Below are 27,530 nucleotides of genomic sequence, written 5' to 3'. Positions count from 1 at the left end.
TTTCTCTATATACCAGTAGTAAATGACAGGTAACTTTCAAAAATTATGGCCACCAGATAGGGCAGTGGTTCTCAAACTTTAGTTTACATAAGACTCAGCAGGAAAGCCTATTATAAAGCATATTCCCACATGCTCCCCACAAAGATTCTGATTCATATATCTTGGACAGGGATAAGAAATCTCCCTTTTTATCAAACTCCTTGGGTGGTTATAATGTGAGTACTTTGAAAGACACCCTTCTGGGTCTGGCTACTTCATGCTTGAGCTATGTCCATACTCGAATTTCTGGAAAATCTTTCTTTGTAGTCTTACTGGTTAGCAAAGATGACCAGTAAGCCTCCATGACAATACTGTATATCCAAAAAAACACTGGTGTCATGTAGCAGACTTAGCTAGCTTCTGGTAATTGATGCTACGTATAATACTACTATCAAATGGGCAGGCTGAGTGCCACTAAAAATGTTTTATGATTGTAGCATAACAAAGGATTGCATGTATACAAATGTGAATATTCTGCACATAATAAATTCAGTCTGCTACTGTTCATAGGTCGATCAAATCTTCTTGACATTTCATTGTTCTTAATTAATTGAAATTTAATTATGGATTATTCTATGCACACACACATATGTATGTACATATTTCTGATAATGTTGCTCTCAAATAACAGTCTTCCATGTTTTTTAAGAAAACCTAAGAAGTGGGAATATTGACAAAACCTTCCATCCAGTTCTCCACCTGGGAACACTGGTAAGGTTTTTGACTAGGTTAGTTGACTAAGTTAGGGTTTTAAGATCTATAAGATCTAGGGATATTCATTTGTGTATGTGGACCTATAAATTTTATCTCACATTTCACCATACCCCAATGAAAATAAGACCAAAAGTTCTGGTGTCTGATGCAAAAGTACTACAGGGAAAATCTTCATTTAATCTTTATGGAAACTTCTACAACTGTAGGCTCAATTAGGACCTCTGACATGTATTTATTTACTTATTTGTCTGTTTCTTTAATTACTATTTTAATTTTATACTGCCTTACCAAGTTCCCAAGTGATTTTAAAATATGGCTATATCTCAAATTTAAGTTCCCTGAAAATCACATGGGCATCTTGATTCAGTGCATAGAGCCCTAAAATCTTCCTTTCAAAAACAAGCACATCACATGATCCTAACATGTCCGATCAATAGCCCTTTGAGAATCAATTGCCGTCTAGCATTTTGACTCCTCTCACACATGTTTGTAGGCAGCTGTTACACTCAAAAAAAGCCAAGGTGGAACACCTTAGGTCAATTCTTCTCTAGCGTCTTATGCAAGCTACTGTTTTCAGTCTTTAAGTAAAGTCTCAAATTTCAGTTTGGACCTGAGAGTCGGAAGTAAAAGTGGAGGAACCTCACTTACATACGGGAGTTCTCCACAGGATCCTGTTCAGCTCACTAAACTCTACAAGGGCTGGGGGTTGAAGCCCCAGTGACTGTAAAAGTTTACATTTCCCTTCTTTGTACACACATTTTTCTTTTGGAACGTCTTAGGGAGAGATGGCTGTGGTAAGCCTGTGTTCCCTGGATCAAAGATCATATTAATATTGCCGACTAATTAATAATTAAAATAAGTGCATTCTATTGCTTCTAGACCCTTGTTATACTATTATATTGCTTTAAAACCTACAGAAACTTCATTTATTTAAACTTTACTACTCTAAAAATTAAAGAATACATAGTCTGACAACAGCCTATTTATGATAATTACTAAAAATATTTAAGAACTTGCAAAACCATAAAATAATTTATCAGATAAAACACAAAGAATTGTTTTGTATCTTATACAACTGATTTGTTTGTAATGCCATAAGCATAGCGAAAGAGTGCATTTCTGTTTGGAAATAAAAACATTTTTGGTTTGACAAAAAAGAAAAGATATCTTTACTAGACAGACTATAAACAATGCACTCCCAAAGGGGTTTATAATATGACAACAAAATAATATTGACACACTTCCCATCTAGAAAATATTTTTAAAGTACATTCTATCTTCATTTGATGTAAGAATATGCCCACCGGACTTCCCTGGTGGTGCAGTGGTTGAGAGTCCACCTGCCGATCCAGGGGACGCGGGTTCGTGCCCTGGTCCGGGAGGATCCCACATGCCGCGGAGCGGCTGGGCCCGTGAGCCATGGCCGCTGAGCCTGCACGTCTGGAGCCTGTGCTCCGCAGTGGGAGAGGCCACAGTGGTGAGAGGCCCGCGTACCGCAACCTTGGAGCTTCTGTATATTTTTCAATAATAAAAATCTTTCTCTGTGCTTAAAGCTTGAGATATAAACTGACACTAGAATGACTAGGGCAATTTTGAATGATTTAAAGAAGAAAAACCCAGTTGCTCCCGGAGAGACCACAGATTCAGAAAACTCCTGCCAAGCACAGATATATCACACTATTTGGCTGGTGGCTTGAACATGAGAATCATCTTGGCTATAAATAGCACGGTGAGCCAGAGACAAAATTATGATCGTGATGGTGTAGTAACTTTTTTCTGGAGTGCTTCTAATTCATGTTGTATTCCCCTTATTTTGCCCTGCCCTTCACTTCCTCATCCAGCAAATGTCTATGCTGGATTCTGATTCCATTCCCACAGAGTATTCTCTCCACTAGGAGAAAGCTCTCTCCTAAGGTGCCTTTGTGAACTGGTTGACTGGAATAGTCCATCCTGGAATATCTGAATTTCAAAAAATCATCAGTATACAGAAAAAGTCTGTCTCTAAGTGGGTTATTTTTCAGAGCCTGGAAGGTAATGAGAATGGGAGTTTTTCCTATGTACTAGTCTGTTCTTGAGAAAAAACTAGTGGAAAGACCTGTTTAGCTTTCAAGTCTTTAGATATACCCTTTTAATTTCATTTTCTATGCAACAACCAAGAAGCCTATGAAGAAAGGTTACTTGAGAACATTCATGTAGGAGGGTTAAGGTAGTTTCTGTGTATGAAGGGGTGTGTAGTGGGGAGATATGGCAAGGTCCGCTCAGAGTGTCTTTCACGTGAACATTCTACAATATTTAGACTTGCTGTTGTACTCTTACAATGACCTCTGCAGACAAGAGGGCCTTGCCAAAATCAAGGGACTGTGATGAGAATGGATAAATTGCTTCCCTTCTTCCAAGCAGTTGCAGGTCACCTTGTGAAGAAGGAAAGAGGCCAAGTAAAATACCACTTCTGTGTGTCTTTTGTCATCTTGCACATTTGGACAGCCACTATATTCAAGTGCTGTATTCTATTTCTGTCCTAACTAACCTAGCAGGATGAATAACAACATGAGAAAAGAGGACACCATATATTCTTTCCTTGTATTAATTTCCATAATTGTCATAATAGTCAATTAATTTAGCCTAGTACTTAGAAGTTTTAGAAATGTGAACAAGCAGGAGTAAACAAAAGGATACAGTGTTCTTTTTGAAGAAACAAACATAATGTTTTATGTGACAATCTACTAAACTGAAAAAAATAGAACGTAAAATTAAAAGATGAACGTCTAGCAAATGTATCAAATATGTCAGTGGATTTCTAAAAGTGTAATATTCATTAAGACATCAATGGAGGGATTGTTGTTTCATTACTGATAAGAACTAATACCTGAAATTTCTGTGGGATAATTTTCTCTAAAACATTCAAAGGACTTTCACTCTTAATGGACTTAAACTTCCTTACCTTATAGATCTTGCTATTGGGCAGAGGAAGTGAGCTTACTTTTCACTTAACTGCTGAACTAAGATGTGAGATATGTGTATTTTATTCCTTCAATGGGAATCCATAAGAATAGAGAGAGGCATATATGGCTAGAATATTTCCAGAATTATGAAAGTATGTTATTTATAGAATTTGTCTTTCTTCCTATGGCTGGACAACATCAGCTCTGATTTTTTTTTTTTTTCCTTATCATAACCCTGGCTCACTGGAAGATCCTACTCAATCTTTCTCAAAGGGAGCATCTAAGCCCTTCTTCTCTCCTTTTAATTTCTCTATTTGTGTGTATCTCTCTCTCTTTTTTTTTTGATAAACTGACAATCCATACACCACAGTAGAATGATAGTAACTTATACTTCACATTCTCCTTAACAGATTTAATGAATTTTGATAGCTCTCTCATGTTCATGGGGGATGCCATCCTTTTTATTTTGAGAAGTGATGACTAATGATCTGTGACTTCTTACTCTGTCTGTCCGCCCCTAATGCCTGATCTTTCAAATCAACAAAGTTTTCTGTTGGAATTTCATGTAGTGGGCAATTTGTCAACTGGCTTAAAGGCAATATGGAGCAGCATGATCTATTTTTTTGTGTTAGCAATATCTATTGGCAATGTGGGGAGATGGACAGGATGCATGAAAAAGAGGCTAAAATCTTAGAGATCACTTGTGTGAGATGGCGGGCCTTGAGGATGAAACCTAGAGAACTGCAGTGGGCATGGAGAGTTGGGGGAGACATTCAAGAGAAATTCCAGATGTATCTGGATAGGATTTGAAAAGTGAATGGATAGGGCCATACAGGAGCTGGTGTCTCAGAAGAACTGGGAACTCCTAGCTTGGGTGACAAGCTGATTGTAATATTATTAATTGAAAGAAAGAAGCCGAGGTTTCAAACAGATGTATATACTTTACTATGTTAATTTGATGCAATTGGAAAATACTAGGAGTAGTTATTCAGCCAGTACTTGGAAATACAGATGTAGAAATCGGAAGGGAAATATGTCTAAAAGTACAATTTCCATACTTTCCATACCTCTTCCTTGAGGCAGAGCTTTCATACATTTCTGTCTCCTCAACACCAAGCAAAATATCAGGCACTTAATAGGCACTCAGAAAGGATTTGGCAAATTGAAAACTAGGAAATGTCATATGGCTTAAAGATAGTGAATCCTAGTTACCCACCGAATTCCTAAGCAGTAAAGTAAAATTGATATCATTATTCAAATAGAGGCCAAATATTTTCTAGGGTTGTGGCATTAGAGATTCATGTGTAGGATCAAGGGCTGTAGTCACTGTTCTTGTAGGCCTCAATCATTTCTTGCACGCTGTTGTCCTGTGACTCTCAAATTACTAAAGCAAAGTAACTCGCCAGGAGAACTGGCAAATTAACTCTACTATTCAAGCTCACCAGTTTCAATTCTGTGGCTCATTGTCTGTGTAAAATATGTATATTTTCCTTAGAAGGAGAATTTTTTGTTTGTTTGTTTAAATACAGTCATAAATAGCTTTAAACTGTCTTAATATAGGTATGGCTTTTTTCCAGGGATTGAATTTATTCGACAAGTTCCTTGCACCTTTATTCTTGACAGAGGCAGGATAAAATTCTATCAAATACAGGCACTTTCAAATATATGTATTTAAATGCAATGAAGATGCAGTACCCAAATCCAGCAGCCTTAAAAGATTTACTGTGCCAGGGAGAAAGCCATTACAAGAAATATGTATTGAGCACTTTTTTTTTTTTTTTTTTGCGGTACGCAGGCCTCTCACTGTTGTGGCCTCTCCTGTTGCGGAGCACAGGCTCCGGACGCGCAGGCTCAGCAGCCATGGCTCACGGGCCCAGCCGCTCCGCGGCATGTGGGATCTTCCTGGACTGGGGCACGAACCCGCGTCCCCTGCATCAGCAGGCGGACTCTCAACCACTGTGCCGCCAGGGAAGCCCTTGAGCACTTTTATACATTGTACGTGGATAGACTTATGGGCTTGGGCCACAATGTTGAAGAAATATATTACAATCTGCCCTCCCTCCTATAAAGGTCAGGGGAAAATAAACAGGCAAATTCTATATAGAATGATCAAAGCCACCATAGGGACTAGTAGGATGCAAGGAAGGGCTTCCGATCAGTGGTCATGCCTTTCCAGAGGAACTGTCTGTCTTAGCATACAAAGCATCAATGAAATATCAGTGTGAATTAGACTGTTGATTAAAAAAAAAAAAAGGAGGAATGATTCAGGAAGAACAGCAAATGCCTGGAGGCTAGAAAGAGCATGGTGAGTTTAAGGCAGTGCAAGTGGTTGAGTATGGCTGGCAGAGAAAAGTATGCAGGGTGACTGATGAGAGCTGAGGGTTAATTATGCCCATTATGTGGAAAGAAAAGATGTTAAAGGTCAGCCTGCTAGGCAGTATAAGTAGGTCAATGAACAACAACATGAAAATCAGAGGGACCATGATACAGTGATATTTGTGGTATCATTGTGACCCTTGCTATTAGTTGTTAATTAAAGAGATTTAGACAGGTACTTCCCTGGTGGTACAGTGGTTAAGAATCCGCCTGCCAATGCAGGGGCCACAGGTTCGAGCCCTGGTCCAGGAAGATCCCACATGCCGCGTAGCAACTAACCCCGTGCGCCACAACTACTGAGTCTGTGCTCTAGAGCCTGCAAGCCACAACTGCTGAGCCCTCAAGCCACAACTACGGAAGCCTGTGTGCCTAGAGCCCATGATCCGCAACAAAAGAAGCCACCGCAATGAGAAGCACGTGCACTGCAACGAAGAGTAACCCGCACGCAGCAATGAAGACCCTATGCAGCCAAAAATAAATAAATAAAAGAAATAAATTTTTTAAAAAGTGAGATTTAGACAAAAAAATTATGTTTGAGCAACTGAAAGACAGTGAATTATTGATAATTTATCCACTTAATGCTTGTATTAGATGCCCAGGGTATAAATATATAAATTATTAATATTTTTAAAAAAATACTGCACTTCTAATAATGAAGATGAATGTTCTGGACTTTGTTAGAGACACTCCATGCATGAACTAATTCATCATCATCTAGAATCTAAAATGTGCTTTCATATTTCTGTTGCATAATTGTTTTTTGCTGTATAACTATGGTGATCGCATAAACTTTCATCCAAACTGGGACATTTTTGAGGGTGAAAGATGTGTTATAAATAATTACACAAGGACAATAGGCATAAACATGAACTGTCCTGGGCAAACCCAGGACTGGCTATGATTCTTATTCAAAATGTGTGTTTCATTTTAAAGTGTGCTTAAATGATTGCAATTATGTAAAATTTGGAATAGTGTTTTGAAATGGAACACCCTTTTCTCTTTTAATTAGATGTGTTTTAATCCTTTAATATTCTAAAGTTGGTGAACTACTCCATTTTGCCTTCCTAGTTTCACCTTCACATTTTTATTTGTCAGTATACTTAGTAAATAACTGGCAGAAATAGATAAAATGAAGATGATAAATTTCTAATTTGTGACACCAGCTGTTAAATGTGCATACAGCTTTTTAAAGCAGAATTCTTCTTCAAAGTCTAAAAGAGGATACTTCATTGTATTTTATTTTTCCTTAGCTTCCAAAACAGAAATTGGGATCAAGTCCAATAAAAAAAAATTATGGCCAATGAAAAATGAAGCATTATTAAAATAAGAAAAAGGGAAGAATTTGAAAGACTTACTGCAGAGGAGAACTACCAGATTGTAGCACTTCAATGGATCCTTATACAAAGACACAATACTCAGCTAATATTCAAGCAAGTGGCACATTATTATTCTTACAGATTGATACCTTTGCTTATTATCCCCTTGACTGCACACAAAACACAATAATTTGAATCTAATAATGTCAGTAAAAACTTCCATTAATAATATAAAGTGTTATTAAAACAAAAAAAATTATCTGTGGCTTGTCCCAATTGATTTTTGTTTCTATAATTGATAGACTGAGTTTCACTATACCTGGGTACACCAGGACAACTGACTTTGATAATAAAGAAAAATAACTGATTTCAGATTTCAAGTGGGGCAGTTTGGAAACAGTGCTTTGTCAAGTTTCTTAATTCCCACAGAGTGTAGCACCACAGGGCTCCAGGTAGATCCACAGGAGACGATGGAAACACATTTTGGAGTTTTATATAGTCCAATGATAATTAAAATAAAACCATGCAAGATGAATCTCATGCGTGACTATTTTACATAAACGGTAAAAAGAGCCTTTCTTTGTTGAATGACTCCCAAACCCCTACTGAATGAAATCCAAGGAAATTGCAGTCGAACATAAGGCTCTCTCCCGGGTCTGGCTCTATACCTCATTTCCCTGTTAACTGCTCGTAGCCTGGTACATCATGCCTCCAAGCTTTTACTTCTGTTCTTCCTTATGGTCAAACGTATTTCCTGCTTTCATTCATTAGCCAAAGCCATCCAATACAACACTGAGCTTGGGATAATCCCCAGAAAATTTTCCCTGAGTCCCAGATTAATTTAAATGTCCTTAATCTGTGCTTCGTTAGAGCTTTTACATTGCTTTCCTGTTAGCAGTTGATGTGTTGTATTTGGTTTATCGGCTTACGTGATTCTTTCCCCTTCTAGACTACCCATTCTTCAAGGACAAAGAAACAATCAATAAATACAGAATCTAGTGTGTATAACATAATCGGTGCTAACAAAATATGTCCTAATTTGAGCTAAAATTAAATGTATCGATGTATTATTGTTTGCAGTTGCACTGACAGATAATTAGAAAACCATTTCTAAGGAAATGCATCTTGGTGAAGTGAAATAAGTATGGCTTTAGCTTAGATAAACTTAAATTTGAATTTCAATTCTGCTGCTTATTAGTGATGTAACTCTGATTCAATCACTTGCCCTATCTGAACTTTAGTTTTGACATTTGTACCCATAAGCATAGTACTAAGTACTAAGGTTGTGGCTATAAAATATACATAAAACACCCTGTACAATGTACATGCTCAGTAAGCTTCTTTACCTTACTTCCTTTTCTTTTAACACTTCTAAATTAAAAAAAAAAATGCCATAGGGCTGCATATCTATATCTATTTTTTGCATGTTTAGATATGAAAAAGTCAGACAATACACACTAGACATACTGTGTGTCCTTGCTTATTTCTGTTCTTTTACTTAAAATGCTTTTCTCCTAGCCCCGATCTCTATTTGGTAAATTCATACTCTCCTTTCACTGCTCAGCTCGAATCTTACCTTCTCAGTAAAGTCTCTAAGAATTAACGGATAGATCATCTGGGTTTCCACAATACCTTTGTAATGATTTTATTATAATATATTATATATTATTAAATCAAAATTGTAATGCCAAATGGATTCCCTTAGCTTTGAAAAATTTTGTGGTTGAAGATTTTTCAAAATAAATAATGAAACATATACTAAAATAATTTCTGGACAAGCAAGATCTTTTCGTTTTAGTTTTGAAAAAGCAATAACATTTAAAAACATAACACATTATTAAAATAAAAATATATATAAATCCAGGCACTTTTTTTTTTTTTTTGCGGTACGCGGGCCTCTCACTGCTGTGGCCTCTCCCGTTGTGGAGCACAGGCTCCGGACGCACAGGCTCAGCGGCCATGGCTCACAGGCCCAGCAGCTCCACGGCATGTGGGATCCTCCCGGACCGGGGCACAAACCCGTGTCCCCTGCATCGGCAGGCGGACTCCCAACCACTGCGCCACCAGGGAAGCCCCAGGCACTTTTTAAATACATTCATTGGTTAAGCTTTTGTGGTCCAAAATTAAATCCACTTGGTAAAAAACAAACAAACAAATAGGAAACAAAACCTAAACTAAATGTTAGAAGATGTAATAAATTATAGTATGTAGAATTACATACATTTGACCAAGGCATTTATTACATATAAAAATATCAGTATTTGAATAGCACTGTAATATAAAAAGTTATGTTAAAGAAAAGCAACACAGATAATGTGTTAGAACTGTTGCACTTCACCTTTTTAAAGAAAAATTGGCTAATTGCAGTTCAAATTAATTTTAATTTTTATAGCTTAAAAGTCCCTACAGTAGCCTCTAGAGGATTCGCTGATAAACACAAGAACATTAGAACATTAGCTATATTTATAAACCCAAGAACGTTAAGCAATTAGTTAAATTTACCTTAATAACCAAATCAAACTTCTGGTGAAAGTCTCTATTTACTGGCTCCAGGAGACTAAGTTCTGCAGTCCTTGGATGCATATGAAAAAATCGTGGGTAATCCTCAGGAGTCCCTGAAAGACATTGATATTTCAGCACTTAATTGAGAACAATAAGTAATATGTGTATTTGCTATACCTATTTCCCTTCATTAACTGAGGAACAAAATCATAATTTTATTAGTAAATTAAGTTTCAAAATTATACAGTCTAGGGAAAGCAGATGCAAATGTGGTATATCATTCATTAGTTTATGAGTAAGAGGGTGAAAATACCTGTTTGGATGATTTTCCAAATATCTTTTATTAAGTGAGTAATTAATTTGAAACTTCATCACATAAAAGAGATATAAAGTGTATTGAGAACAAATTTTGAATTATAAAATTGTATTTTAGTGGTACATAAATCTTAATTATAATCTGCATCGTCTGTCACCATATCTTGTGACAATGACTAGTAATTTGTACCAAATTGCTTGGAAATTAAAATAAGAATATTCTGTTCTAGCTGGGCAAGTATTTTTTCTTAAGATAAGTATTCAGCTGAATAACTTAATCATATGAAATAAATAAAATATTTTGAATTACTCAGTGTCTACAGAGGATATTTCTTTTTTTTTTTTTTTTGCGGTACGCAGGCCTCTCACTGTTGTGGCCTCTCCCGTTGCGGAGCACAGGCTCCGGACGCGCAGGCTCAGCGGCCATGGCTCATGGGCCCAGCTGCTCCGTAGCATGTGGGATCTTCCCGGACCGGGGCACGAACCCGCATCCCCTGCATTGGCAGGCGGACTCTCAACCACTGCGCCACCAGGGAAGCCCGACAGAGGATATTTCTTAAATGCAGCCATTTTAGTAAGTTGAAATTTCCTTGAATTGTATCATTTTCCCTTGTATACTACAACATTCTTTTTTCCCAAAGTAAAAATAAAGTGGAAGTCAAATCATATAACTGTGGAATATATGCATTTAGCATAACAATAATGATAAGAATAAAATAATACAGCTGCCAATTATTGAATCCTACACTGTACTAAATGCTTTATATAAGTAATCATTGATAACTCTGTAAATCATTCCCATTTTACACAGGAGAACTTAGGAGATTTGCAATATTAAGTAATTTGTCCAAAGTCAAAGAGACAATGTCAGACAGAACTTGCATTCAAATCTAGGTTGACAGACGCCAAAAATATCCAAAAATGCGTTAATTGCTATACTGTTTTGCTTCAACTATGAGACAAGAAAGAAAATTTTCCTGGGCATTATGTGAGGGGAGAAAATGTATGCCAGTAAAATAGACTTTAAAATCCAGAAATTAGGGCTTCCCTGGTGGCACAGTGGTTGAGAGTCCGCCTGCCGATGCAGAGGACACGGGTTCGTGCCCCGGTCCGGGAAGATCAGACATGCCGGGGAGCGGTTAGGCCCGTGAGCCATGGCTGCTGAACCTGTGCGACCGGAGCCTGTGCTCCGCAACAGGAGAGGCCACAACAGTGAGAGGCGCGCGTACCGCCAAAAAAAAAAAAATCCAGAAATAGTCAAAATTGCATTTGAAAAGTGAGCTTATGATAAAGGAGTCATCTCAAAATAATAACGGAAAACGGATTTTTGAATAGGAGCATTAACCTAATAGGAGAGACAGAAAATGATAAAATTGTGTCTATTCTTCATACAATATACTAGAGTAAACCCCAAACGGATAAGATATTCATGCACAATAAGCAATAAAACAACACAAGAGCTAGTAATAGATGAAAACATGGATGAATTCTATTCTAATGTGAGAGTGGGCATAACTTTCCTACCTATGGCTCAAAATAAAGAATTAATAAGGAAAAAGAGTGATAAATTTAATGGCATTACAAATTGCATGGCAAAACACAATAAACAAAGTAAAACTGCAGGTGACAAACTAGGGAAATATTTGTATTTACGTCAGAGACAAAGGCTCATATCCCTAACATATGTACATTTTCAAATTAGAAAAGTAAAAGATCAGCAATATATTTTTTAAAAAATTTTGGGATAGAGAATGAACAGATGGTTCACAGAAAGAGAAAGGCAGATGACTCTTGACTGCACACAAAGATATTCACCTTTATACATAAGAAGAAAAACTCAAAACCACACTGAGATTCTATTTCTCTCTTGCTCAGTTAGCAATGGTCCAAGGTGGATGCCAAAATCCATGAACTGAATTTTTGCTAATGATCCCACCATTTTTCTCACTATACTGGTTCAAATCTCCTTATTCCTCTAATACAACTCTGCATATATTTTCCAAATGATTCTTCCTTGTCTGTCATTCTCCCCATGGTTTTCACTTACACAGTGTTTGCTCAGAGTCTTGTCATTTCATTCTTCTACCACTGTGATAGCCTCCTAAATCTTCTAACATCCCATTTACTTATAATCACTGAAATGAACGTTACTTGAAATAAATGCCACTTTACTCTCCCAGTTAGCTAGATACAATTTTTACTTATTGTTTACTGTGGTGATCCCCAAAGTAGGATTGAGGAAAAAATATCAAACCTCTTGCAACAGGTTAAGCTGGCGGAAGAGGAACAGGTTAAGATGGCGGAAGAGAAAGACGCGGAGATCACCTTCCTCCCCACAGATACATCAGAAATACATCTACACGTGAAACAACTCCTACAGAACACCTACTGAACGCTGGCAGAAGACCTCAGACCTCCTAAAAGGCAAGAAACCCCCCACGTACCTGGGTAGGGAAAAAGAAAAAAGAATAAACAGAGACAAAAGGATAGGGACGGGACCTGCACCAGTGGGAGGCAGCTGTGAAGGAGTTTTCCATACACTAGGAAGCCCATTCACGGGCGGAGACTGCGGGTGGCGGAGGAGAAAAGCTTCGGAGACGCGGAGGAGAGCACAGCAACAGGGGTGCGAAGGCAAAGCGGAGAGATTCCCGCACAAAGGATCGGTGCCGACCGGCACTCACCAGCCCGAGAGGCTTGTCTGCTCCCCCGCCACAGCGGGCGGGGCTGTGAGCAGAGGCTCGGGCTTCGGTTGGAGCTCACGGAGAGGACTGGGGTTGGCGGCGTGAACACAGCCTGCAGGGGGTTAGTGCGCCATGGCTAGCCGGGAGGGAGTCCGGGGAAAAGTCTGGGCCTGCCGAAGAGGCAAGAGACTTTTTCTTACCTCTTTGTTTCCTGGTGCACGAGGAGAGGGGATTAAGAGCGCTGCTTAAAGGAGCTCCAGAGACCGGTGCAAGCCGCGGCTAAAAGCGCGGACCCCAGAAACGGGCATGAGACGCTAAGGCTGCTGCTGCCGCCACCAAGAAGCCTGTGTGCGAGCACAGGTCACTATCCACACGCCGCTTCCGGGGAGCCTGTACGGCCCGCCACTGCCAGGGTCAACTCCTCCAAGAGAACGCACGGTGAGCCTCAGGCTGCTGCAATGTCACGCAGGCCTCTGCCGCCGCAGGCCCGCCCCGCCCCGCACTCCGTGCCCCTCCCTCCCCCTCGGCCTCAGTGAGCCAGAGCCACCGAATCAGCGGCTTCTTTAACCCCGTCCTGTCTGAGCGTCCTGTCTGAGCAAAGAACAGACGCCTTACAGCGACCCACACGCAGAGGCGGGGCCAAATCCAAAGCTGAGCCCCTGGGAGCTGTGAGGGCAAAGCAGAGAAAGGGAAATCTCTCCCAGCAGCCTCAGAAGCAGCAGATTAAAGCTCCACAATCAACTTGATATACCCTGCATCTGTGGAATACCTGAATAGACAACGAATCATCCCAAATTAAGGAAGTGGACTTTGAGAGCAAGATTTATGATTATTTCCCCTTTTCCTCTTTTTGTGTGTATGTTTCTGTGTGAGATTTTGTCTGTATAGCTTTGCTTCCAACATTTGTCCTAGGGTTCTATCTGTCCATTTTTTTCTCTTAATAATTATATTTTTATTTTAATAACTTTATTATGTTATCTTACTTTATCTACTTTTTTCCTTCCTTCCCTCCTTCCTTCCTTCCTTCCTCCCTCCCTCCCTCCTTTCTTTCTTTCTTTCTACTTCTACTAATTCTTTCTTTCTACTTTTTCTCCCTTTTATTCTGAGCCGTGTGGATGAAAGGCTCTTGGTGCAGCAGCCAGGAGTCAGTGCTCTGCCTCTGAGGTGGGAGAGCCACCTTCAGGACACTGGTCAACAAGAGACCTCCCAGCTCCACATAATATCAAAAGGCAAAAATCTCCCAAAGATCTCCATCTCAACACCAGCACCCAGCTTCACTCAACGACCAGCAAGCTACAGTGCTGGACATCCTATGCCAAACAACTAGCAAGACAGGAACACAACCTCACCCATTAGCAGAGAGGCTGCCTAAAATCATAATAAGTCCACAGACACCCCAAAACACACCACCAGACATGGACCTGCCCAACAGAGAGACAAGATCCAGCCTCATCCACCAGAACACAGGCACTAGGCCCCTCCACCAGGAAGCCTACAAACCCACTAAACCAACCTTAGCCACTGGGGACAGACACCAAAAACAACGGGAACTACGAACCTGCAGCCTGCAAAAAGGAGACCCCAAACACAGTAAGATAAGCAAAATGAGAAGACAGAAAAACACACAGCACATGAAGGAGCAAGATAAAAACCCACCAGACCTAACAAATGAAGAGGAAATAGGCAGTCTACCTGAAAAAGAATTCAGAATAATGATAGTAAAGATGATCCAAAATCTTGGAAATAGAATAGACAAAATGCAAGACATTTAACAAGGACCTAGAAGAACTAAAGATGAAACAAACAATGATGAACAACACAATAAATGAAATGAAAAATACTCTAGATGGGATCAATAGCAGAATAACTGAGGCAGAAGAACGGATAAGTGACCTGGAAGATAAAATAGTGGAAATAATTACTGCAGAGCAGAATAAAGAAAGAAGAGTGAAAAGAACTGAGGACCGTCTCAGAGACCTCTGGGACAACATTAAATGCACCAATATTCGAATTATAGGGGTTCCAGAAGGAGAAGAGAAAAAGAAAGGAACTGAGAAAATATTTGAAGAGATTATAGTTTAAAACTTCCCTAACATGGTAAAGGAAATAGATAATCAAGTCCAGGAAGCACAGAGAGTCCCACACAGCATAAATCCAAGGAGAAATACGCCAAGACACATATTAATCAAACTGTCAAAAACTAAATACAAAGAAAACATATTAAAAGCAGCAAGGGAAAAACAACAAATAACACACAAGGGAATCCCCATACGGTTAACAGCTGATCTATCAGCAGAAACTCTGTAAGCCAGAAGGGAGTGGCAGGACATATTTAAAGTGATGAAGGTGAAAAACCTGCAACCAAGATTACTCTACCCAGCAAGGATTTCATTCAGATTTGATGGAGAAATTAAAACCTTTACAGACAAGCAAAAGCTGAGAGAGTTCACACCACCAAACCAGCTCTACAACAAATGCTAAAGGAACTTCTCTAGGCAAGAAACACAAGAGAAGGAAAAGACCTACAATAACGAACCCAAAACAATTTAGAAAATGGGAATAGGAACATACATATTGATAATTACCTTAAATGCAAATGGACTAAATGCTCCCACCAAAAGACACATTAGCTGAATGGATACAAAAACAAGACCCATATATATGCTGTCTACAAGAGACCCACTTCAGACCTAGAGACACATACAGACTGAAACTAAGGCGATGGAAAAAGATATTCCATGCAAATTGAAACAAAAAGAAACCTGGAGTAGCAATTCTCATATCAGACAAAATAGATTTTAAAATAAAGAATATTAGAAGAGACAAAGAAGGACACTACATAATGATCAAGGGATCGATCCAAGAAGAAGATGTAACAATTATAAATATTTATGCACCCAACATAGGAGCACCTCAATACATAAGGCAAATACTAACAGCCATAAAAGGGGAAATCAACAGTAACACAATCATAGTAGGGGACTTTAACATCCCACTTTCACCAATGGACAGATCATCCAAAATGAAAATAAATAAGGAAACACAAGCTTTAAATGATACATTAAACAAGATGGACTTAATTGATATTTATAGGACATTCCATCCAAAAACAACAGAATACACATTTTTCTCAAGTGCTCATGGAACATTCTCCAGGATAGATCATATCTTGGGTCACAAATCAAGCCTTGGTAAATTTAAGAAAATTGAAATTGTATCAAGTATCTTTTCCAACCACAATGCTATGAGACTAGATATCAATTACAGGAAAAGATCTGTAAAAAATACAAACACATGGAGGCTAAACAATACACTACTTAATAACGAACTGATCACTGAAGAAATCAAAGAGGAAATTTAAAAATACCTAGAAACAAATGACAATGGAGACACGACGACCCAAAATCTATGGGATGCAGCAAAAGCAGTTCTAAGAGGGAAGTTTATAGCATACAATCCTACCTTAAGAAACAGGAAACATCTCGAATAAACAACCTAACCTTGCACCTCAAGCAATTAGAGAAAGAAGAACAAAAAACCCTCAAAGTTAGCAGAAGGAAAGAAATCATAAAAATCAGATCAGAAATAAATGAAAAAGAAATGAAGGAAACAATAGCAAAGATCAATAAAACTAAAAGTTGGTTCTTTGAGAAGATAAACAAAATTGCTAAACCATTAGCCAGACTCATCAAGAAAAAAAGGAAGAAGACTCAAATCAATAGAATTAGAAATGAAAAAGGAGAAGTAACAACTGACACTGCAGAAATACAAAAGATCATGAGAGATTACTACAAGCAATTCTATGCCAATAAAATGAACAACCTGGAAGAAATGGTCAAATTCTTAGAAATGCACAACCTGCCAAGACTGAATCAGGAAGAAATAGAAAATAGGAAGAGACCAATCACAAGCACTGAAATTGAAACTGTGATTAAAAATCTTGCAACAAACAAAAGCCCAGGACCAGATGGCTTCACAGGCGAATTCTATCAAACATTTAGAGAAGAGCTAACACCTATCCTTCTCAAACCCTTCCAAAATATAGCAGAGGGAGGACCACTCCCAAACTCATTCTATGAGGCCACCATCACCCTGATACCAAAACCAGACAAGGATGTCACAAAGAAAGAAAACTACAGGCCAATATCACTGATGAACATAGATGCAAAAATCCTCAACAAAATACTAGCAAACAGAATCCAACAGCACATTAAACAGATCATACACCATGATCAAGTGGGATTTATTCCAGGAATGCAAGGATTCTTCAATATACGCAAATTAATCAACATGATACACCATATTAACAAATTGAAGGAGAAAAACCATATGATCTTCTCAATAGATGCAGAGAAAGCTTTCGACAAAATTCAACACCCATCTATGATAAAAGCTCTGCAGAAAGTAGGCATAGAGGGAACTTTCCTCAACATAATAAAGGCCATATATGACAAACGCACAGCCAACATCATCCTCAATGGTGAAAAACTGAAAGCATTTCCAGTAAGATCAGAAACAAGACAAGGTTGCTCACTCTCACCACTCTTATTCAATATAGTTTTGGAAGTTTTAGCCACAGCAATCAGAGCAGAAAAGGAAATAAAAGGAATCCAAATCGGAAAAGAAGAAGTAAAGCTGTCACTGTTTGCAGATGACATGATACTATACATAGAGAATCCTAAAGATGCTACCAGAAAACTACTAGAGCTAATCAATGAATTTGGTAAAGTTGCAGGATACAAAATTAATGCACAGAAATCTCTGGCATTCCTATACACTAATGATGAAAAACCTGAAAGTGAAATCAAGAAAACACTCCCATTTACCATTGCAACAAGAAGAATAAAATATCTAGGAATAAACCTACCTAAGGAGACAAAAGACCTATATGCAGAAAATTATAAGACACTGATGAAAGAAATTAAAGATGAGACAAATAGATGGAGAGATATACCATGTTCTTGGATTGGAAGAATCAACATTGTGAAAATGACTCTACTACCCAAAGCAATCTATAGATTCAATGCAATCCCTATCAAACTACCACTGGCATTTTTCACAGAACTAGAACAAAAAATTTCGCAATTTGTATGGAAACACAAAAGACCCCGAATAGCAAAAGCAATCTTGAGAACGAAAAATGGAGCTGGAGGAATCAGGCTCCCAGACTTCGGACTATACTACAAAGCTACAGTAATTGAGACAGTATGGTACTGGCACAGAAACAGAAAGATAGATCAATGGAACAGGATAGAAAGCCCAGAGATAAACCCACGCACATATGGACACCTTATCTTTGATAAAGGTGGCAGGAATGTACAGTGGAGAAAGGACAGCCTCTTCAATAAGTGGTGCTGGGAAAATTGGACAGCTACATGTAAAAGTATGAGATTAGATCATTCCCTAACACCATACACAAAAATAAGCTCAAAATGGATTAAAGACCTAAATGTAAGGCCAGAAACTATCAAACTCTTAGAGGAAAACATAGGCAGAACACTCTATGACATAAATCACAGCAAGATCCTTTCTGACCCACCTCCTAGAGAAATGGAAATAAAAACAAAAATAAACAAATGGGACCTAATGAAACTTCAAAGCTTTTGCACAGCAAAGGAAACATAAACAAGACCAAAAGACAACCCTCAGAATGGGAGAAAATATTTGCAAATGAAGCAACTGACAAAGGATTAATCTCCAAAATTTACAAGCAGCTCATGCAGCTCAATAACAAAGAAACAAACAACCCAATCCAAAAATGGGCAGAAGACCTAAATAGACATTTCTCCAAAGAAGATATACAGACTGCCAACAAACACATGAAAGAATGCTCAACATCATGAATCATTAGAGAAATGCAAATCAAAACTACAGTGAGATATCATCTCACACCAGTCAGAATGGCCATCATCAAAAAATCTAGAAACAATAAATGCTGGAGAGGGTGTGGAGAAAAGGGAACACTCTTGCACTGCTGGTGGGAATGTGAATTGGTTCAGCCACTATGGAGAACAGTATGGAGGTTCCTTAAAAAACTACAAATAGAACTACCATATGACCCAGCAATCCCACTACTGGGCATATACCCTGAGAAAACCAAAATTCAGAAAGAGTCATGTACCAAAATGTTCATTGCAGCTCTATTTACAATAGCCCAGAGATGGAAACCACCTAAGTGCCCATCATCAGATGAATGGATAAAGAAGATGTGGCACATATATACAATGGAATATTACTCAGCCATAAAAAGAAACGAAATTGAGCTATTTGTCATGAGGTGGATAGACCTAGAGTCTGTCATACAGAGTGAAGTAAGTCAGAAAGAAAAAGACAAATACTATATGCTAACACATATATATGGAATTTTAGAAAAAAAAAATGTCATGAAGAACCTAGGGGTAAGACAGGAATAAAGACACAGACCTACTGGAGAACGGACTTGAGGATATGGGGAGGGGAAAGGGTGAGCTGTGACAGGGCGAGAGAGAGTCATGGACATATATACACTAACAAACGTAAGGTAGATAGCTAGTGGGAAGCAGCCGCATGGCACAGGGATATCAGCTTGGTGCTTTGTGACCGCCTGGAGGGGTGGGATAGGGAGGGAGACGCAAGAGGGAACAGATATGGGAACATATTGTATATGTATAACTGATTCACTTTGTTATAAAGCAGAAACTAACACACCATTGTAAAGCAATTATACCCCAATAAAGATGTTAAAAAAAATAAAAATAAAAAAATAAAATGTGTTTCTTATAGATAGCATGTAGTAAGATCATGTTTTTCTTTTTCTCTTTTTATGTATTGTGCCAATCTGAATCTTTTAATTGGAACATTGAATCCATTTACATTGATTGTGATTACTAAAAAGATAGTATTTACCTCTGCCATTTTGCTGTCTTCTATATATCTTAGGCCCTTTTTGTTCCTCTATTGTTCCATTACTGCTTTATTTTTCATGTGTACTGTTTAAATTCCTTTGTTTTGTGCTTTATTATAAATTTTCAAATTATGTAAACAATTAAATTGTTAAACTATTCTCCTAGTGGCTATGCTGGGAATTAAGATTGATGTCTTAATTTATGGCAATCTAATTTGGACTAATAGCAACTTAACTTCAATAGTATATAAAAATTTTACTCCTGTATAACTCATTTTACCTTTGCTCTTTGCTGTTATTATCACAAGTTACATGTTTCTACTTTGTCCATCAATATAGATGTATAATTATTGATTTATGATATTTTCTTTAAATCAAATAAGAGAAAGAAGAATTACTAACATGTGTGTGTGTATGTGTGTGTGTGTATATATATATATATATATATAAAATGTCTTTTATACTTAACTATGTAGTTATTTTTACCAGTGTTCTTTATTTCTTCATGTAGAACTGAGATACTTTCTATTGTGCTTTCATTTCAGCCTTAGGTCTCTACCCTTCAGTATTTCTTGTAGCAAAGGTGTGTTACTGATAAATTCTCAGATTATCTGGGAATATCTTAATTTCTCATTTATTTTTGAAGGCTATATTTCCTGTATTTAGAACTATTAATGAACATTTTCTTTTTCTTTCAGTTCTCTGAACATGTCATACTAATGTATTCCAGTATCCATGTTGCCTGATGAGAAGTCGGGTTATAATTTTATTGAGAATCAATTTCTATTATAAAGTCGCCTCTTTTTTGTTACTTTTGAATTATTTTTTGTCTGTGTCATTTGACAGTTTGATTGGGATGCGTCTAAGCGTGGATTTATTGTAGGTCTATTCTCTTGGGGAGTTCAATTAGCTTCTTGGAGGTATAGATTGTTTTCCTCAAATTTAGTTTTTGATCATTACTTATTCCTATATTCTTTCTGCCCCTTTCTGTTCTCTCCTTCTGGGACTCCTGTTATGCATAAATTGGTCCACAGAATGGTATTTTTTAGGTCTCTGAAGCTCTCTTTGCATTTCTTCATTCTTTTTCTCTTTCATCTTCTCAGATTTGGTAATTCAATTGACCTCTCTTCAAGTTTGCTGATTCTTTCTTCTTCCTGCTTGAATCTTCATTGAGCCCTGCTAGTGAATTTTTAATTTCAGTTGTTATACTTTTCAACTCCAAAATTTGTTTCCTTTTCATAATTTCTATCTTTTTGTTGATATTCTCTATTAAGATGACATAGAATTGGCTCAGGCTACTGTGGGTAATCAACAGCAGTGGCAGGAATTCCCCCATTGATAATAATGATGGTAGGACCAGTGAAGGGGTTGGCTTTTTACACACATCAGCATCCACATCCTCAAGTCTAGTAATCCGACTATCAACAATGTGTGAAAGTAGAAGAGCTTGCCACCTAGCAACTGGGAAAACAAGCTCTGAAGGACACATACATTCAGAATTATCTGGATGGACATAAGGGAAACTAAGAGTTCTGGAAAAATAGGTAAAATCAGAGCCATGGGAACCCTGTCTTGTGGCAGAGGGAAACGGTTTGTGCTTCTATTCTTAACAGTTTTGCATGACTTAGGAAACATACTTTATTTTTCTTCCTAATGGTAATAACAACATCAACTAACATTTATCGAGTGCTTTTTTCCAGGCACTAATATTTACATGAATTAGATCAAATTCTCAAAACACTTTTACAGAAAAGTCTATTTTGATCAATCCCTTTGTCAAAGGTCTATTTTAAAGAGGAACAATCTGAGACAGAGAGATTAAGTAACTCGCCTAACATTATATGAATAGTAAGGGTTGAAGTCAGGATTTAAACATGGATAGTACAATTCCAGAGGCTATGCTCTCAACACTTACAATGTCCTCTCTGCCTTTTAGAAGTGTACATACTATGAAAATATATCAATTTATTTGACTTAGCTGTGAAAGCAAAGTTAATGATACAGGTTATATATATTATGTAGTACTATCCATTATCCTAATGTTGGAGGTTGATGAAACTTAACGTCATTATGTCATTTTTCTGTTCTAATTCCTGCATTGGTTCCACGTTTCACTCAGAGTAAAAGCCAACAAAGCTCAATAGTATACAAGACTATATCTTCTGGTCGCCCTTATTTCTCATACCCTCTTTCTTCTACTTCCCCCTCACTGACTCCTCTCCAGTGCTACTGGCCTCATTGATGTTTCTGAAACTCACCAGGCAAACTCCTGCTTTTATCTCTGCCTAGAAACTCTTTTCCCAGATATCAACATGGTTAACTCCTTCAAGTTCTATAGGATTTTACTCAAATCTCACCTTTTCAATGAGACATATCTTGATCAATCCTATTTAATACTGCAACACCCCTTCTGTACCTCCAATCCCATTCATCAGCTCGATTTTTCTCATAGCACTACCATTTATTTTGTATAATAAATACATTTATTTACCACATTAATTGTTTATTGCCTGTTTCTGCTGCCCGAAAACCAGTGCTACAAAGTGAGGAATCTGTCTTGCTCAACTGAGTAAGCACTCATTTATTCAAAGAGATTAAATTTTTTAAAGTGAAAGAAACATGAATATCAGTGGATACTATCCCATTCTGAGTAACATGGTTCCCCAAGACTATCTTTAAATGTAATGCTTTGGACTTTGCACAGGCTGCATCAACTATCTAAATAATTTTTATCCCATTTTATACTTGAAAACCCCTCTCTTTCTGCTAAAATAACTCTGTCTAAGCAATTTTCTTAGAAATCCTTAGTACTTTACTCCCATGAGACCACATGATATGTGGCTCATACTTTATTTGTAGTACTTAAAACCATGTATTTTAATTTATCTTTTGGTATGTTTCTATCCATAGACTCTACCCCTCCCTAACCTAGAACATTTATCCCTCATCTTCGTATCTATAGCATCTAGCATAGTAACTGACATATTGTCAAGCCCTCAGTTAATAAAATAAACAATAACTATTTCCTTTTATGTATACCAAACCCCCTACAGACTTAAAAGAGACTTCTGTTTATGTTTATAAGTGCTTTTAAAAAGTTTAATCGTCTAATCTATACAACTGACTTATAATACATATGTAGTTCTAGACACCAAAGGCTTGAAACAGAATTACTTAAGTTTTCTTTACAGACAGCATTTCTAAGTAGGATATAGCATCATATTTTGAAATCTGTCTAACGTCTCTAGGTGGTTGTGTTGTTATATATGTGTACATGGGGTGGGAAGGGGTTAAGGGTAAAGTTAAATTCCATTGAATAGTTGTTTTCAAGCATACTTCACAAGTGACCTTCTTCATTAAGAGATGTATGGTCTGTTTTACATATATCTGTCTCTCTGGAGACTATAAATCATGCAAAGCAGCAACATCCATATTTTAGCAAAAGCAATTCAAGAAGAGTGACATGATCAGATTCTCATGTTTGCTTTTGGTACAACTGGCAGATATGCACAAGAATGGATTAAAATGGCTTCTGTGAAATTGTTCAAGGAAAAATTAACCAAGGGTATAATGTTTCCTTGGGGTAACACGATCTTTCTCTTTCTTTTTGGCTCCGATAGCTCTTAAATTTAAGTCACATATTTTCAGAATTATGTAATGGTATCCAACCAATGACAAAGTACTAGTAGAGCAAACAGTGTAAGTTTTTCAATTCATTTTCAATTTTTTCTTAGAGAATTCTTTATGAGGTGATACAGAGGAAACTACCAATAAGTGGATTAAATCCTACTTTTGAAGTTGTTTTGCTTCCTCAATAAAAGTGTTCCTACTTGTTGTTCTACAAATTTCACTGAGACTAATACTAAAGAAGAAAAATGGTTATTTTTAAATGGTTATTTTTAAATTTAGTTTTACATAAAAAATAATTTCAATAAAATTTCTAAAAAATAATTTCTAAAAAGAAAATCTTTGTTATTAAAGTTTTTTTAATTTGAAACATTTTTTTTCCCTACATGATTCTAGAGCTATAACTGAGAGTGCAAAATGTTAGCAGATACAAACCAACAAGGATGGAATAGAGGATGCCTGGCCTATCTGATGGCGGCTGAATATTCCGGTCCTGATCAATGGCTTCGATTGGTGGGGTAACAATCATGGGGTTCAATTCTTCCTGGAAAAAAAATCAGAGAGTTTAGTTCAGCTTCATTACCTCAGAAAGAATTGACACGCAGATATTGTAGTCTGGACAGCTAGGTAACACCTGAGCCAGCAGTTAGACTCAGATTTCAAGATTTGTAGTTGAACACCATAGACTAGTTAATTTTGAATCTGAAGAAAGGACAGACATTATAATAATCTCCAAGAGTGGCCTTGCCTGTTATTGTGGAAAAAATAAAAACAAATATATTCAGAGACAACCCTAGAAAGGTAAACTGAGCTCAGAATGACTTGTATCTCTGGCATATTATCTTCAATTATTATAATTCTTAATTTTAACTGATTCTAATATCTACCCTTCTCTATATATAATATTGGACTCATCATTGCTTGGATTTGTGGTCTGTATTTTAATCAAATAATTTTATAGCATTTAGAAAGAGAACAGTTACGTTAAAATAGTAAAAACTTCACCATCAACTATAAATATATTCTAGCACTGATAATTAAGTGATTTGAAATTTTAGCAAACTATATAATTTAATACCTAAATAATTGAACTTATCAATTATTAAATTACTTTCATTGCATTTTATGTGTTGTTTACACTTAGAAACTTCTCTTTTTCAATATCTTTTTAAAAACCCACTTAATATATATTTGATATTTAAAATCTAGTATAATCTCCCTTTAACAAAAAAAATAAGATTTAGACTACATGAAAGAAAATTTGCTGCACAATTGTCAATAACAATTGGTCAATGTCCATTTGTGGACACTGTTATTCTCATCTCATGTTATATTGTAAGTATACTATTTCCCAGAAGCTTTTGAAAATATTTAGCCAGATTCCTGTCTCTTTCTGTATGTTAACTAACAGAGAAAGGAAAAACAAATCTAACACGTTCACAATACTCTTATTTAGACACATATATACTTAACATATATTCTTAAGAGGCCAAACTACCATTTCTATTTTTCTTTGATTAGTTTTGCTTTTTTCAAGTGGCAGAAATATCAAATTGTTTGAAAAAGTGCCATACATTTTAAAATATTTTTCCTTTGTGAACATTTTAAAAATGTAGTATTAGGGTGGGTGGCATGGGTCAAGCTGATCACTTTCAACTTTTTATGTTATCATAGAAGAAACACAAGTGGAACAGTCACATATATCTTTGAAGCTTATATACTACAAAATATATGATGTCTGGTTCTTTTCAAAACCTTCCAAACAGTATTGATAATTTTCTTTTTTTTAATTTTTAAAATTTATTTATTTTTTACTGAAGTATAGTTGATTTACAATGTTGTATTAGTTTCAGGTGTACAGCAAAGTGATTCAGTTATACACACATACAGATCTATTTTTTTTTCAGATTCTTTCCTCTTATAGGTTATTACAAAAATGAGTATATTTCTCTGTGCTATACAGTACGTCTTTGCTTTGATAATTTTCATCCTCAAAATGGGGGAGCAAAGAGCACACATGTGAAATACTCATACAGCCATGGCTCATGAAAATCACATCAGTTTCTGCCTGATCACTGGAACTTTATGCACATATTCAAACAAACAAACAAAAACACCTCAAGGAACTAACAAAAAATACTCTTATTATTTCCATGTATTCCAATATGTATCTGAAAATTTCTCAGGTATATTTTTTACCTTACAAATTGTGACTGACTGTTGTATCCAAAATGTGCATTTGAATATCCTTTCAATTGCATATTTGACCTTGATATATAAGGCTTTTTTTTTTTTGGTCACCTTAATGTTTTAAACATATACCACTCTGCCTTACATTTAGACCCTATTAATATTGTCTCACTGAAGAAAAGTTCCTAATTTTAACATAGTCCTTTACATTCCTTTCTCTTTTCATTTATACTTGGCGATTTCCTCTACCTGCACACATAATCTGACCACCTGAGGAACAGTTGATAATTTTCCCTTATCTACATCTATACAGAGACTATTGTGCTCATCCATATCAAAATTTATTGAACATTCTTGCTGACTGTACATCTGAGTTTCCGTGCCCATAACTTTCTTGAGAGCAGGGGTAAGGCTGATTTATATCTGTAGCACCAGAAACGTATGGGGCACACAGACACTCAAGAACTGTTGAATAAACGGCTTCTCAGCTCCAGATTATTTAGAGTATTCTTGACCCATGGATCCTTGCCTTTCTCTCTGGGTTCCTGTGGGACATCCAAATACACACACTGACATTTGATAAGTATCTTTTTATAACTCCCAGATCTTTGTGCTCACAAAGTTATTGCACCCAACTGGAGGGAAAAATAATGTGGCCATGGGAGTGAATCAAAATGCACAGATATGGGCTCAGAGTTTTTCTTTGAGATGGCCTTTTGGGTGTTACAGTAAGTAGTCTCATAAATATTCCAGTAGATTGAGTGGTGAACGTCTGTATCCTACAACAAAACATACCAACCTTGCTAGTAAGTTTTCAATAAGCTATTTAATTCCTCAGAGTTTGAATCCTAATTTTCAAAGTGAGATTAATAATATCTACATTCAATAATTAATGTGAGGATTCATCAAGGAATGTATGTAAAACAGTAAGTGGCATACTTAATACATGGAAATTATTAGTATTATCAAAATTAATATTATTTTTAATTGTGTAATATTGACATTAAACTTGCCCCCAAACTATAAGCAGAGAAAGAGATGGAAAATTTTAATTTCAAGCTGGAAGCTTATTTGAAACCAGATCTTGCATATTTTCCTGAAAACATGACACTGACATGAATCTTGAAGGTTTTATTTAGGATTACAAAATTGATCAAATGTTTCAGGGAATGAAGGGGGACTATCTATCATTGCTATTTAATTTTAAACAGAGATTTGGATGTAAAACCTGCAAAGCAAATTATTTAATGATTATACTTAAATACAATTTTAAATAGTGTATCAGGGAGTTGAATGTTCACTTAAAATGAACATTTCATTTTACTTTATTAAAAGGAAGCTTCAGTGATATTCCTTTTCTGTAGACTCGGACACATTACAGTTTCATATCCAATTTAAAAACTCATTCCCCACCCTTTGATTAAAGAAATTTGTGGTAAGTCTTTGATTTATAAATATTCTGATGAGTTATATAAATGTATCAAGCACTTGCTGTGTGCAAAGAATTCCACTAATTGTTCAAGAAGTGTTAAAAAATAGGTAATAGTTCTGGAATTATGAAGGAGCTCACAGTCATGAGGATGGGGACTCAAAGTACATGAACACAATTTAGAAAAATATTTATAAAGACATTTATCAATAAATATTAAAAGAGAGCTCTGGTAGAAAACTCATATGATCAAGTATTGTGAGTGAATTAGTCAAAATAACAAGAATCAGAGATATTCAAACACGTGTAGCTTAAATAAAGCAAATTTTGATTCATATATCAAATGTGAAATTAATAAAGATAAAAAATATGCCTGCATTTGATAGAGGCTGGATAGGGAGTTTAAAAACATACACATACAGGCTTCCCTGGTGGTGCAGTGGTTGAGAGTCCGCCTGCCAATGCAGGGGACACAGGTTCGTGCCCCGGTCCGGGAAGATCCCACATGCCGCGGAG

General features: G+C 36.7%; 1 protein-coding gene across 1 annotated transcript in view; it reads right to left on the bottom strand.

Annotated features, from left to right (window-relative positions):
* PCDH15 (protocadherin related 15) overlaps positions 1-27,530 on the bottom strand; it is a 711,784-nt gene that overhangs the window by 305,731 nt on the left and 378,523 nt on the right. The window contains exons 7-8 of the mRNA XM_049696610.1: positions 23,831-23,939; positions 9,890-10,002 (exon numbers count right to left, since the gene is read on the bottom strand). Coding sequence (XP_049552567.1) covers positions 9,890-10,002; positions 23,831-23,939 — 222 coding nt within the window. The remainder of the gene's footprint in view (positions 1-9,889; positions 10,003-23,830; positions 23,940-27,530) is intronic.

Source organism: Orcinus orca, chromosome 14 (genome assembly GCF_937001465.1).
Source record: "Orcinus orca chromosome 14, mOrcOrc1.1, whole genome shotgun sequence".
In the NCBI taxonomy this organism is placed as follows: Eukaryota; Metazoa; Chordata; class Mammalia; order Artiodactyla; family Delphinidae; genus Orcinus; species Orcinus orca.
Note: the sequence above shows the minus strand (reverse complement) of the source record. Positions and strands in the feature narration are given on the sequence as shown.